The sequence below is a fragment of the Aquarana catesbeiana genome, linkage group LG12 (assembly GCF_042186555.1).
Source record: "Aquarana catesbeiana isolate 2022-GZ linkage group LG12, ASM4218655v1, whole genome shotgun sequence".
NCBI classification, from domain to species: domain Eukaryota; kingdom Metazoa; phylum Chordata; class Amphibia; order Anura; family Ranidae; genus Aquarana; species Aquarana catesbeiana.
In genome coordinates this window covers 209,041,328-209,056,691 of record NC_133335.1, presented here as the reverse complement: position 1 = coordinate 209,056,691, position 15,364 = coordinate 209,041,328, and the positions used below count along the sequence as shown (strand labels likewise).

General features: G+C 39.6%; 1 protein-coding gene across 2 annotated transcripts in view; it reads left to right on the top strand.

Moving 5' to 3' along the window:
• The window catches only part of MYH7B (myosin heavy chain 7B), an 82,348-nt gene that overhangs the window by 11,284 nt on the left and 55,700 nt on the right, over positions 1-15,364 (top strand). For both annotated transcript variants that reach the window (XM_073606591.1, XM_073606592.1), the window contains exons 3-9: positions 167-270; positions 638-781; positions 2,342-2,498; positions 6,306-6,333; positions 9,987-10,083; positions 12,571-12,594; positions 15,242-15,334. In XM_073606591.1, coding sequence (XP_073462692.1) covers positions 167-270; positions 638-781; positions 2,342-2,498; positions 6,306-6,333; positions 9,987-10,083; positions 12,571-12,594; positions 15,242-15,334 — 647 coding nt within the window. The remainder of the gene's footprint in view (positions 1-166; positions 271-637; positions 782-2,341; positions 2,499-6,305; positions 6,334-9,986; positions 10,084-12,570; positions 12,595-15,241; positions 15,335-15,364) is intronic.

The window sequence follows — 15,364 nt, the reverse complement described above, 5'->3', positions numbered from 1 at the left end:
CATGTACAGATCTCCATACAGCTGCCTTTGTTTTAGATGTTCAAGTTTATAAATTACAGCTGAATAGTGAAATAATAACCAAAAAAATTAAAAATGCAAGGAGTTTATTCAAACAATACAAGTGTAATATGTAGTACTCCAAGATTACATTTTTCTATCTATTTAGGTAAGAAGAAAGCCTGGATTCCAGATGACAAGGAAGCTTATATTGAGGTGGAAATAAAGGATTCTTCAGGTGGCCAAGTCACAGTGGAAACTAAAGACAAGAGGGTGAATAAATATTTTATATCCAGTGTGCTGCATAATTCTAATTTCTTCTCTGTCTACTTTATGTTTTGGACAGCACATGGAATTTTGAACCTCCTGTCAGTTTATTTTTGGCTCTTTGTGCCTCGTTGGAGAGATTTCTCTTTACTTCCTGTCCCAAAGACACAACAGGAAGTTAGAAGAAATCTGTTCAATGTAAAGTGAGTTTCCCTTTTAGACAGCTGCCACTGGAACAGTTTTCTCCATTGAAAGTTTTAATGTCATCTCCTTTGACAACACTAACATTTCAGATTTCCTCAAATTTTCATGGCTCGGCATAGTGCGATGAACCTACATATTATTTTGATTCCATGTTTTTGTTTTCTCTCAGACTCTCACTGTGAAGGAAGATGATATTCAGCAGATGAACCCTCCAAAATTCGATATGATTGAAGACATGGCGATGTTGACCCACCTAAATGAGGGCTCTGTGTTGTCCAACCTGAAGCGTCGCTATGCCAACTGGATGATTTATGTAAGAGACTTAGAAAGTTCTTTCAAATGTACTGGTTAATTGAGACCACTAAAAGAAGCCATTGTGTTGCCTGTCAGTGTGTTTTTTTTGCCAATGCAAAGTTTTGAAATTTCACCGGTGTAAATGTAAAGGGTGTCTTCAACCACATGGCACACACAAGGGCAGATGTGCATCACAACTACATCAACATGAGTGGACTGATCTCTGTTCCCCAGGTGGTACACTACCCCACTGAAAATAAGCATTACTCATGGCATTGTTCCTTGAACAATGTAGTACAACCCAGCTCTTCTTTCAGGCTGGGTTCACACCATTGTAAATTGGATGCGGGTGTTTCCGCATCCAATTCGCATTAGCAGGAGATTTTGACCGCCTCTCTATGGATCCGGTTCACACATCTCCTCAGTGGCTCCAGTGCAAATTTGCACAGGAGCCCTGTGCATCTTTTGGTCGGGTTTCAGGCCTGAATTCAGCCAAAAATTCGGGCTGAAATGGGACCTCAAACGGTGAACCAGGACGCACCGGACCCCTGCTGGGAGCCACATGCGGCGATGGTGTGAACCCAGCCTCCCTTGCCAACAACAACTAGGCCCCAACAAGTGCCCTATCATCTCTTAGTGTTCTCACCACCCACCTCATGCTCAGTTATCTTATGCAATTATCTCTATCTTACACAAGCAAAAAAATGGCTCCAAGCAAACCACATGCACAACCTTAATATGGATGGGACGCACCAGACATCATCATGGCCCAATGCACGGTGCAACTGGCTAAACACTACCTACACTCCGAGAGAAAACAGATGACAATGATGGAAGAACTTGGGACCATCAAACCACAAAGACAAAGAAAGTCACTAACATTTGACACCAAGGCATATACTTCCTACATGAAAATGCATACACTATTACAATCTGAAAAATAAAAGTCTGTCCTGGGAGTAATTTACCCCTACACCAACCCAAATGATCAGTGTGGATGATGCAGAGTGTTGATGAATGGTCTGTCAGGTTAATTGCAAATTTTGGTTGGTTCAGGATAAAAAAGAATTGGAAATATTTTTGAGCCACATGCTCATGGTTCTCCTGACATATGGTGCCCACAACCTTCCCCTACAAGTACAAGTTAGTAAAAAAGATATTTCTTGAAGGTCATTCAACAGCCAGGTTGTCCATACACAATTTCCCACTTTTTATAGTTTGTAGGGAACAAAAGAAAATTTCTTTCAAGTGGCAGCGGCTTTTTCTTACATTTTAAATGATCCTTTTTCCATTTTAGGTACATAGAAAGTTCATCTAACAGATCTGTGCTTTAGTAACATCTACAAAAAAACATTCCCACAGCTGGGTAGCCATTCTCGCGGCTTTATTTAGACTTGTGTAAAGAAAGGGAGCTTGTTTCATGCCGTTTGTGTGACTGATGATGTTCTAAGATGATAAATATCTCACTAAATTCACCGTGAAACAGACGCATTGAAGTTCTTGGAACTGATCTGTAGGCGCTTTATAGTTTATGAGCGCAGCTGTCGCCCAGCTCATGTCTGTCTTTTTTTCTTCTCAGACCTACTCCGGGTTGTTCTGTGTCACTGTGAACCCATACAAGTGGCTTCCTGTGTACACACCCATCGTAGTAGCTGCTTATAGAGGCAAGAGACGCTCAGAGGCTCCTCCCCATATCTACGCCATCGCTGACAACGCATACAACGACATGGTGCGGAGTAGGTATCCAGGAAAACAATGAGCTATACTTTGTTGCTTTCTCCACTGTCATTATGAACACTGAAACATTTCATACTTCCCAGTTTGAAAAAACAGCCCCAGTCTGTCCCCTAGACTGATCAATACAGGTGATACTCAAAAAATTAGAATATCGTGCAAAAGTTCATTAATTTCACTAATGCAACTTAAAAGGTGAAACTAATATATGAGATAGACTCATTACATGCAAAGCAAGATAGTTCAAGCCATGATTTGTCATAATTGTAATGATTATGGCTTATAGCTCATGAAAACCACAAATCCACAAACTCAGAAAATTAGAATATTGTGAAAAGGTGCAATATTCTAGGTTTAAAGTGTCCCACTCTAATCAGCTAATTAAGCCATAACACCTGCAAAGGGTTCCTGAGCCTTTAAATGGTCTCTCAGTCTGGTTCAGTAGGAATCACAATCAAGGGAAAGACTGCTGTCCCTGACAGTTGTGCAGAAAACCATCATTGACACCCTCCATAAGGAGGGAAAGCCTCAAAAGGTAATTGAAAAAGAAGTTGGATGTTCCTAAAGTGCTGTATCAAAGCACATTAATAGAAAGTTATGTGAAAGGGAAAAGTGTGGAAGAAAAAGAAGCACAAGCAGCAGGGATGACTGCAGCCTGGAGAGGATTGTCAGGAAAAGGCCATTCAAAAGTGTTGGAGACTTTCACAAGGAGTGGACCGAGGCTGGAGACAGTGCATCAAGAGCCACCACACACAGACAAATCCTGGATATGGGCTTCAAATATCGTATTCCTCTTGTCAAGCCACTCCTGAACGTAAACGAACCTGAATGTCAGAAGCGTCTTACCTGGGCTAAAGAAAAATAGACCTGGTATGTTGCTCAGTGGTCCATAGTCCTCTTTTCTGATGAAAGCAAATTTTGCATCTCATTTGGAAACCAAGGACCCAGAGTATGGAGGAAGAATGGAGAGGCACACACTACAAGATGCTTGAAGTCCAGTGTGAAGTTTCCACAGTCTGTGTTGATTTGGGGAGCCATATCATCTGCTGGTGTTGGTCCACTGTGCTTCATTAAGTCCAGGGTCAACGCAGCCATCTACCAGGAGATTTTGGAGCACTTCATGCTTCCTTCCGCAGACGAGCTCTATGGGGATGCTGACTTCATTTTCCAGCAGGACTTGGCACCTGCCCACACTGCCAAAAGCACCAAAACATGGTTCAATGACCGTAGGATTACTGTGCTTGATTGGCCAGCAAACTCGCCTGACCTGAACCCCTATGGGGCATTGCCAAGAGAAAAATGAGAGACATGAGAACAAACGATGCAGAAGAGCTGAAGGCCGTTATTGAAGCATCCTGGTCTTCCATAACACCTCAGCAGTGCCACAGGCTGATATCTTGCATGCCATGCCGCATTGAGGCAGTAATTGCTGCAAAAGGGGCCCAAACCAAGTACTGAGCACATATGCATTCTTATACTTTTCAGAGGTCCGATATTGTTCTATGTACAATCCTTGTTTTATTGATTGCATGTAATATTCAAATTTTTCTGAGATTGTGGATTTAGGGTTTTCATGAGCTGTAAGCCATAATCATCACAATTATGACAAATTACGGCTTGAACTATCTTGCTTTGCATGTAATGAGTCTATCTCATATATTAGTTTCACCTTTTAAGTTGCAATAGTGAAATAAATTAACTTTTTCACGATATTCTAATTTTTTGAGTATCGCCTGTATGTGGCCAAATTTATGTTGAGTTTTGGTAAGCCTTGTCTCCTTGAAAGTCCAGGAATCCAGGCTCGTTCTCTAAGATTGGGACAGCGGACAGATTTGTCTGTTTATTGTTTTGGATCTCATTACGTTGGAACCCCAGGCAATGTTTTATGGCTTTGGATAGTGTGGGCATAAGTTCAAACCTCTTGTTGCATTATTTTTTGTCTGTGACCCATTGGGTAACTTCCTGCCCAGGTGACCAATGCCTGTGATACCAGATGTGATTGGAAATCTACCCAGCAGACAATAAAAACCAGACAGAGGATCTATCCCTTGTCCACACTGTCTGTGTCCCCAATGAGAAGATTTTGCTTCATCTCCTGTCCAGGAGATCATTGTCTCCAGAATGGGGAGTTGAGAAAATCTTTCTAACTGGGGCACTGACAGCAATAAAAGCCTAATAGAGGTTTGCCTTGAAAGTGTCTTGTATAATTTCAGAAAATAAATACTTTATTTGGTGCCTTGGCCAGCTTTTTCAAGCTGGCATTTTTGCTTCTCAGCTCACCTCATGGTCTTTCATTGCCTGGGCTGGGCTTTCCTCAGCTGCCTGTGCCAGGGCAATGCTTATCGGAGAAGTTGTTTTTTTTTTTAAGTGGAATGCATGCATCATTCCTTTGATATATTTTTTAGAGACTCCCTGTTATAAAATGTTCATTTATATCTCTTAAGCCAGGTTCACACATATGCAAATCAGATGGGGGTTTCCCTGCATCCAATTTGCATGACAGGAGAGTGTGACCGTCTCTCAATGTAGCCAGCTCACACAGGTCCGGGGCGGCCGCGGTCCGCATTTAAAAAGGGTCCTGTGCATCTTTGGTTCTGATTCAGGTGCAAATTCAGACAATAATTCAGACCCGATTCGCGCCCGAATTGGTGAACAGAGACGCACTGGACCCCATGCTGTAAGCTGCAGTCGAAGCATATGTGAACCCAGCCTAACTGTATATTGCCAAAGCATATGTGAACCCAGCCTAACGGTATTGCCAGAACATTTTTAGAGAGTAAATTCATTCAGATTCGTTCCTAGAGCAGCTTAGAATTTCTTTTCTGGTCAAACATAAGTAAAAAAAGACGTGAAAGCTCTCTTAGTTACTACCTTTGCAGGAAGATTTGATGTCATTTAGGTGTTGTCCCGACACCTAAAATTAATTGCGTGCTGCCCTAATGGCATTAAAACTAACTGCAGTCACTTCTTTTATACTATTTTCAGCAATCTGGTCCAAGGATTGCCCTTATCAGTGGCACACCACTCTACAGAGCAGAATCTTTTGGTATGCTTTGGGGATTGTGAAAGAGAATTGGGCACGCACAAACTTCCTTAAGACAGAATTTATAGTACAAAGCATGTGGACACCCCACCAAATTATTGAGTTTAGGTGTGTTTGGTAAAGTGTATTATTAATGTTACAGCATATAAAGACATTTTAGACAATTGTGCCCTTCCAATCCTGTGGTAACGGTTTGGTGAAGATGGTGAAATCCTTTTTCTTTTCCATCATGACTGTGCTCCTGTGTACAAAGCCAGCTCCACAAAAACATAATTTGATGTGTTTGGTATGGAGGAACTTGAGTGGGCTGCACAGAGCCCTGACCTCAACCCTACTGAACACTCATGAGAAGAATTGGAACGCTGATTGCGAGCCAGGTTTTTCATCCAACATGAGCACTTGACCTTGCAAATGCTCTCTGGCTGAATGGGCACACATTTCTATAGAGATACTCTTGTGTAAAGCTTTCCCAGAGGAATGTAGGCAATTGTAGATGGAAGGGGGAAGGAGTGGACACTACATTAATGTCCATGGTTTTGGAACGGGATGTTCAGCAAGCTCATGTAGATGTAATGGCTGGGTATCCAACTTTTGGCCATATAGTGTAGTCTCGTTGAGGGCTTTGAACCCATGTCTGCTAAGTACTGATCACCAATGATATTTTTTTTTAACAGACATTTACATGTATATATTACAAATTTTATAAGCACCAAAGCCCGTAAAAATTGCTCAAACTTTTAATTTTTTAATTTTTGCTTTATTTTAGATCGTGAAAACCAGTCTATGCTGATTACGTAAGTAATTTTTAGAAAAATACATATAATTACTATAAAATATGCGTTGTAAAATGAGTAATAAATCTATGCCCCCTTTCTGGAAATATTAGCAACTATATTTTGAGCAATAGCACTTAACAGCTAGCTTAAGCCCCTAGAGAAGGGAAGCTGCGGCCCAGCAGTGGGCTAGGGCAGGGTGGTTGAGAACTACTGCTCTAGACCAAGTTCTTTCTTCTCTTAATTTATTTTGAATATTGGTCACAGAACAAGAGTCCCTGCCCCCATCAGCTTCTTAGTCACATAAAATTTTATGGCAAAAGTGAAATTGAGTCAGTGAAAAAGGTCTAATTCAGCAGTAGTTCTCAACCACCCTGCCCTAGCCCACTGCTGGGCCACAGCTTCCCTTCTCTAGGGGCTTAAGCTAGCTGCAGATCCCCTAACCTCCCACAATTCTTCCCCGCTCCCATAGTGCTACACAACCTCCCATAGTGGCCAGCAGTGTCCCTCAACCTCTCAGTATCCCCAGGCTCCCTAAGAGCCCTCAGTCCTCAGAGTACCTGTCTCCCATTTTGCCCCTAAAAAAATAAAAACAGCCTCCCGACGAGACATCCAGCCCCATCCAGAGACCCCATCACAGTTGCCCCCAGCTCCCTCCAGAAACCTCATCACCTACAGGGCTACCATGTCTGCTGCAGAGTTCTCTACCTCTCTCCAGAACAACCAATATCCCCCCATAGTGACACCCAACCCCTTCCATTTTTTTTATGTATAAGTATAAATGTTTTATTTCACTGTTGGAGCATGGACGGTTTTGGAAGAATATACAGGTCCCTGGTCTCAAGAAGGTTGAGAACCACCAGTCTGGAGCATATTGGAACAATGTATTACTTACATTTACTTTTTTAAGCTCCACCTATTTTCCAGTGCATAGTAATTTACAGTGAAACAAATTCGTTTTTTATTTTAGAATTTTTAAAACTTTTGACTTTGTAGCATAAGGCTGATGGAATCAGTAGATCTCAATACTGCTTTGTCCATGGTACAGCAGCTATGCAAAATGGTATTATCATTAAACTGTAAGGTAGGCCATACACGTTTGGAATTGAACCTTTAAGGAGCAGGCTGCATGTACCATGTTGATTGATCAATCAACTTGGGTACAACCAACCTGCCGGATTAGCTTCCGAATATCATAAGCGGCTGCTGTAGCCACTAACGATAATCATTGTCTTCTGCTGGTTTGAGCAAGGACAGCTTCCACACCCCCCCCCCCGGAACGCAATTTGCACCACCTGCCTAATATAAACAGGCTAAAATTATAATTTTTGTGCATTAATTGTGCAGAAAAAGTTGACTTAAAAGAGAAACCGTTACACTTAATATAGCCCCTTTCTTCCTTGGTTCACATTCACATGATCTTTGCTCCCTATCTGCTGGAGCTTTGAGAGAGGGAATTGATTTTTCTATGCATAGGGGAGCATGGAAGCCTCTCCCCTTCTGCCTATGATTCAGTGCTGAGTGCCTGAGAGACCTACAGATGGTCCTTAGTCCTAACTAATTTAGAAGGGAAAAACCACAGTGGAGAAAATAAATCTCCAAATGTGTGTTGCCAACATCCCTAAATTTTACATATAGGACAAAAAATACCCCCCCCCCGGTACTAAAAGTCTAGTACCGGGGGGTACTTTTTGTCCTATATATTAGTCCTAACTAAGCTCAAACCAAAGCTTCTATTGGGAGTATAAGCAGGGGACTGGTGGGCCAGTAAGTCAACTAGTACTTTTTAAGAAATCGGTGCCTGCAAATGTAACATAGTTTTAATTGGCCAGTGTTACAAGACCTGTATGTGTATTACAAATACATCAAATTTGCAATGCACGTTCAATAGCAAAAAAGATGCAAATGACAGCCCAGTCAATCATCAGTGCTTTATAAATTTATCCCTAACAGTTATTCTACCTCAAGGATGATAATAAAATGTAGTCCTTGATCCTCCTAACTTTTTAATACTGGCCAGTTCAATTCAGGCATCAACACCAACATTCCTTATTTTAGACAATGGACTCAGGGTGATAGATTCACATACATATATATATATATTTGCAAGGCGACAAAAGCTAAATTAAGAAGCACACCAGGCACCGCTCACATCACAGAAGCACACCATGACCTAATTAGGTAAAGCAGAGATCTGGTATTAAAATGCCTGGCTATTCTCCTTTGGTCGCAATCCCTCTATCATTGTCCATAGCCTTTGTTATCTGGGACTGTAATAAGTCAGTCTATTCATAGCAGTGAAATCACTTGAGAACAATTGGTCAGCACAGATACAGAGCATTAGAGTTTATCAGCATTGTCAGTCCCTGTAACTCTACACTCATACAGAGCTTTGTAGCAAAGCATCACCATTTCATACACACTTAACTGTATTTAGATGCAAGAACAGGGCTGACAATAGAATTCTTAAATTCTTTGTATTAAAACATGTCGTTTTGCATTATATTATATATTATGCATTATATATCCAGATTTTGGGACTGGTTAAAAGTGGTTTACATTGTAATTTGTACATTGTATTTGCACATTTTGGGCTTGTTATTCCTAATTCAATTTATGTACGTTTATGACGCGACTATTCGTTTTTTTTTTTACTACATTTACTTTGCAGAGTAGTAGACTCTCCCTCTAGTGGCTAACTTTTTATTAAGCAGTTAGGCAACACCCCCACAGAACAGTTTTTACAGTATTACAGTAATACAGTATTAGTCCTAACTAGCTCTTGTTTGGAAATTCTTTTCGGAATTGGGCTTATCTGAGGCTTCTGAATGCAAAAAGAGTTTTAAATGCATGAAATCAATCTGGGGTCTCCAAACTATGGCCAGAAGGCCACATCCAGCATGCTACAAGACTTTATCCAGTCCGCATTAACTGTCCGTGAAAATACCCCAGCTGGTTGGCAGTGGCTTGTGCATCATAATATGGAAACTGACACATCCACAGCCAGCCAGCCATGACCCCCCCCCCCCCCAGTCACCTTGATGGGTTCTCCTAGATGTAAAGGAGGACTCTTATGGGCTCTCCTGGATGTAAGGGAGGACTCTGGGGGGCCTCTTTATAAATCAGTTTTTTTTTTCAGCCCATGAAATCCAAAATGTGGCCATGTGCTAAAAAGCTTGGAGACCACTGATTTAAATAAAGGAAAAATAAAGCATTATAAACTATAATTTTCCTGTTTTCTTTTGAATTCATTGCTTTATGTTTGCTGTGAAACTCTTTTACTGAAGGTCTTCTTAATTTTATCTCTTTGTTTATCGTATAATGAATGTATATGCTTGAACATTTCAGCCAGTTTCTAAATTAGGTGCTATGAAGCTACATTTACATGTCTCCCAACAATTTAATGTCTACAGTTGGAGCAACTTTAGGTTCCACCCTAAGTCCCACCCTAAGAAGCCCAAACTCCTCCTATATTGGCCAAATTTACACCAAATGTTTGAAGAATTTATTGTAGATTTCAGAACATTAATAGTTTCTTCAAGGTAGCAGCATTTAGGTTTTATGCATTTTCATTGTGGATTGAGTCCAGTGTTATATATCATCATCGGTACAACCTAATGATACTGAATTACTCTTCCTCCATTTATCATCTACCATCTTTCCGTTACCCCAAGTGGAGAATCCGGTGCAGGCAAAACTGTTAACACGAAACGTGTAATTCAGTACTTTGCCATTGTGGCAGCCCTTGGTGAAGGGATCGGGAAGAAGAGTGTAAGAATGAGCCTTTGGCAGCGCTTCCCTTGCAGTGATTTTACCATTTATTTTTTTTTTTTTTTATTTTACCCCTATTACTATCTTCTTTTGCTTTTTTGACTTCTTACTTGCTTCCAAACTGGCTTTCTACCCTTTAACTTTAACTAAAGTATCAATATACAGTACATGTTAATAAAACAAGGCTTGTACTAGCAATTCTGGTGATGACCACAAGGGTTGGCCTGCTGTAAGTATTTTATAGGCTTTATAAGTAGATCTATAGACTGACTTGCCCTTGCAAAGTTCACAAATGTGGTCTGGTGTGCTAAAAGGTTTATAAATCCAAAAATTTAGTAAATGGTGATAACTCCTATTGGGAAAATGTCTTGTTACTTCCTGCTCTGTAGACACAACAGGCAGTGAACGAAAGTCTCTCCAAAGTGAGAGAAATTCAATTTTATTTAGGGCAAAATTTCCTCTCTATTCATGTTCTGGTGACTTGAAATTTGGGAATTCTGCAGAGCTGTCAGTCTCCATGACAACAGTCACCAGGACAAGTAGAAGGGACACAGACATAAAAACCTGACAAAGGTTCTACCCCCACCTTACCACGCTCTCCAAACTTAAAAAGAAAAATGTAGCTTTAGGTACACTTTATTATGTCTCTTTGGATCTAATATGGTCCTCCTACACAGCAGAGAAAGTAATAGCCACACAAGAAATACACACATTTGCTAGGACTTGGAAGAATATCAGAGCACTTTACCTAATTAAGACTGTTGTAGAAGAGGTCCATTTATAATGTTTGTACTGGGGCTCTTTACTGTCTTTTTATGCTAATTAAAGCTGAACTCCTGTCACAAACTTTAATTTAAATATACTCCTCAATAGCCATAAAGGGTGTTAATCCATTTTGTGTGCACCAAATGCCTTTACAAACCTAGATATTTACCATATAAAAGTAGCAGTGACATCATTGCTGTGCTGTATATAGCCTGTGCAAAAAGGAGAGCTGTGGGAGGGGCACAGTAGCCTCCACCCACTACAGGCTGCCTGCAGGAAACTACAGGAGGGGGCGGAGACCAGACCAGTCAGTCTGCACAAGGAGAGGGAGCAGCAGTGAGCTGTCTTTTTTACAGGAAGCTTCTACAAAGAGGTAAAGTTTCTCACTAGATTACTGCACAGATCTGGAAGAAATACACAAAGCGCAACAATCTTACGTAAAATACACCTGCTCCTTAAATTTAGATGATATTTGCTTATCCTGGATACCAGGACAAAGCGAGAAGGCACAGCCGGGACACAGACAGCACAAAATTCTGACAAGGATCCTTCCCTACTCTATCCAAAATTTTAAAAAAAATGTTTTTGCTTTACATATACTTTAACTACAGCTCTGACAGTTTTGTGTTTCATGCACTGAAGGGTGGCTAAAGCTGGCAATAGATGGATTTTTCTTTTGATCAGCCAGTCTGATGAAAAAAAAAAAAAAACCTAAACTGATTGCTGCTTACACACAATCAAGATGGATGGGGGATTCTTTCTGCTGTGCTACTGTATTCTGGCAGTGGGACTCCTCCTCTGCCAGAATACACTGATCAGTGCCGCAGCCAATTGGCTGCAAGCACTGGTTAAGTGAAAAATATACGAGAGAAGTTGCTCATTAGATCGAAATGGAAATGGCCATACATTGCTTGAAATTCAGCTCCTGCTGAACTGCCTGAATTTTAATCCATGTATTGCCAGCTTAAGAGAGATACATAGAGTAACAGTGAAGGTGCTGCAGGGGAGGTGGTTGGGGCGCTTAAAATGCAGTTCAACCACGTGTTTTTAACGCCATCCAACCGCAGGTCTAAATGAACCCTTACACAGCCACATCTAATTCATGATCATACACCAGGTGGCTCCAGCTTCACAAAAAGACCTTATGGAGATTAAAACTTTCTACCTCCTGATGTTGCAATACTAGTCTTCTCTCTTTCCCAAATGGCACTAAAATATTTTTATGTACTTTTTCAATAATTGCTTTTCATTTTCTCTGTATTCCTATTAGCTTTTATTTTGTAATCCTGATTTTTTTTTTTTAAGACCATCTGCTTCATTCTTAAATCATCTGGATTTAACAGCCTTTCATTCATATTTGATTTCATTTTATTTTAATCGCTATCCCTTTTATTTTTTCGTTTTTGTGCAATTGATTCTCTTTGGGCTTTGCTTTATACAGCGTATTTGGTTTTTCTTATTATTCTTCTTCTTCTAATTTAATTATGGTTTAAACATTTCCCTTTTGCTTCTTTACAATTTTTAATGATTTTTTTTAATCCTTGATTTTGTTCCTTCCGCATTTTGGCAGCTTAATAAAAAGCTATACGTTACTTGGCAGCTCCTAAATACCTGTTTATTGACAGTTTTATGTGGTTTGGTGTCCTGTATAACCATCGATAAATTAATGTCACAATATAGATAATTGCTTTTTTTTTTTTTGCTTTCTTTTACATTTTGTAGCAAGCTCCAGCCACCAAAACTGGGGTAAGTGGTATATTTTAATATATACATGTACGCATACAGTAAAACCACTTTTTATTTATTTTGCAGTACAAAGTACACAGGAATTATAGGGCCTGAAAAAATGTACAATGTTACTTATAATTTGAATAAGGGTTGAAAAGGGAGAGCGTGTCACAGTAGAAAAAAAATATGTATTTATTTCATTTATTTACTCTTTTATTTATATACTATTTTATATTTTGTAAAATATATTTCAGTCAAATATTTAGTAGTTTTTTTAACAAGAAAAAAAAATAATTAGCATTTAGTAAAAATGTATTTTTAGTAAAATATTTAGTAAAATGTATTTTAAGTAAAATATTTTGTGTTTTAGTACAATGTAAAATATTTAATATTTAGTCAAATTTGCACTGCCCAACTGCCAAGCGCCTTTATGACAGTGAACTTGTAACCTGGGAGGAAGATCTGTTTAGCGGCAAACAAAATTAGTAGAAACATAGAAGTGTGATGGCAGAAAAAGATCAAGTGGTCCATCAAGCCTGCCCCTTTTTGATTTTTTAAAAAATATCTTTAATTATATTTTTAATTAGCACAGTAGACCAAACAGTAGGTGCAGATAATACATCTTTTCAGTAAAAATGTAATTCACATTTTGCTATCTTGCATTATCCAAGTGCGTCGTTTATTTTTATTTTTTATTTGTTTTCCTTTTTGTATTTTTTCCCCTTTTTCTTTTTTTCTTTGTAACCATTTTGTCTAAGTATAGATCTGTGTTTGCCACGAATTTAGAGGCTGAGCTGTCAGGAAGCAAAAAAAAAAAGTATTTTGCAAGCAAGGGGAGGTGGTTATATAAATGCTAATTTTAGAGGCATCGTGGATAGTGGAAATGAACAAAAATTAAGGTTCTTACAGTACCTAACCACAATCATGTTCTTGTTTTGCATTTATGACTCTTTTAATTTTTTTTTTAAGCCAAGCAACTAACTTTCTTAGCAAAACTTTAGTTGCTTGACTTTCTACTAGTTACGGACCTGGAATCAATATGCAACAAGCAAATTCAGGAGTTTTGATCTGCATACTTGTTCTGGGTCAGTTATTCATAACTTAGTAAAGCGGTTAGATCAGCAGATAACCAAGGAACTGGCATTTTCAGAAGGAGAAGTCGGCAATGGCAGTTCACATGTTCACTCTCTCTCTCTTTTTTTAAACATATATTGCTACATGCATTCTAGGAATATACAGGTACAGGGTTACTTATAAGAGATGTTATAATTCAGGGCCCATCCACACCATATGTAATGGGCTGCACTGGGCATCCGTGCCCATCAAAGTTCAGGGTTGCTTATCCATCCCTAATCACATGTAACCACTGGATGTGCAGATACATGCAAACAGCGATGGCTCCTCTAAACCTGTCATGACTTTGTACATTCGGAGCGGCCGCCGCTGTTCCCATGCAACTGTCATCCGAATCTGCTGATTCATGTCGCTGAAATCTGGTGCATGCCCTTTTTCGCCTGTGTGAAGGCCCAAAAAGGTACAAGTGCTGCCTATTTTTCTATTAGGGGGCATCCTGTTAGGGTTGACCTGATATTATTCAGTAGCCCAGACTAGCAGATGGTTTTTGTTTGTTTTATACTGTGACGTTGCTGTACAAATTCCTTCTGCATTGAAACTGTGTTTATTGCCTTTCTTGCTGAAAAAAGTGCAGGGCAACCTGCTTGGAATGTTCCTGGTTGTTCCTGTCTTGTGCATGGTCTCTTGTACTCCCCTTAACAAAAAGAAAAAAAAAAAAAATGTTTAAAAGATTTTGTAAGTTTGCCCACTTACAAAGAAATGAAGGGTCTATAATTGTTATCATAGGTGTATTTTAAATGATAGAGACAGAATATCTACTAAAAATCCATAAAAAAACATGTGATACAAGTGTTATAAATTGAGTTGCAGTTCAGTGAGTAAAATAAGTATTTGATCCCCAAGCAAAACATGACTTAGTATTTGGTGGAGAAACCCTTGTTGGCAAGCACAGAGGTAAGACGTTTCTTGTAGTTGATGACCAGGTTTGCACACATCTCAGGAGGGATTTTGGTCCACTCTTCTTTACAGATCTTCTCTAAATCCTTAAAGTTTTTTGGCTGTCGCTTGGCAACTCGAAGTTTCAGCTCCCTCCAAAAAGTTTCTATAGGATTAAGGTCTGAAGACTGGCTAGGCCACTCCATGACCTTAATGTGCTTCTTCTTGAGCCACTCCTTTGTTGCCTTGGCCCTGTGTTTTGGGTCATTGTCATGCTGGAAGACCCATCAAGGACACATCTTCTGGCTGAGGGAAGAAGGTTCTCATCCAAGAATTTACAATACATGGCCCTGTCCATTGGCCCCTCAATGCAGCAAAGTCGGTCTGTACCTTTAGAAGAGAAATGGCCCCAAAGCATAATGTTTCCACCTCCATGCTTGACTGTAGGGATGGTGTTCTTAGGGTCATAGTCAGCATTTTTCTTCCTCCAAACACAGCGAGTCGAGTTAATGCCAAAGAGCTGCGGGGGTTCAAATAATTATTTTCACCACTGTATATACATAATACATTATTTCAATTATTTTTTATGTGTAATAAATAGATAGTTTTCTCAGTATCATATTTGTGAAATACAATATATCTATTGTATATTCAGGGCACCCTAGAAGACCAAATTATTGAAGCTAATCCAGCGATGGAAGCCTTTGGCAATGCCAAGACCCTGAGAAATGATAATTCCTCCCGATTTGTAAGTTGTTACAAAAATTTGACATATCAT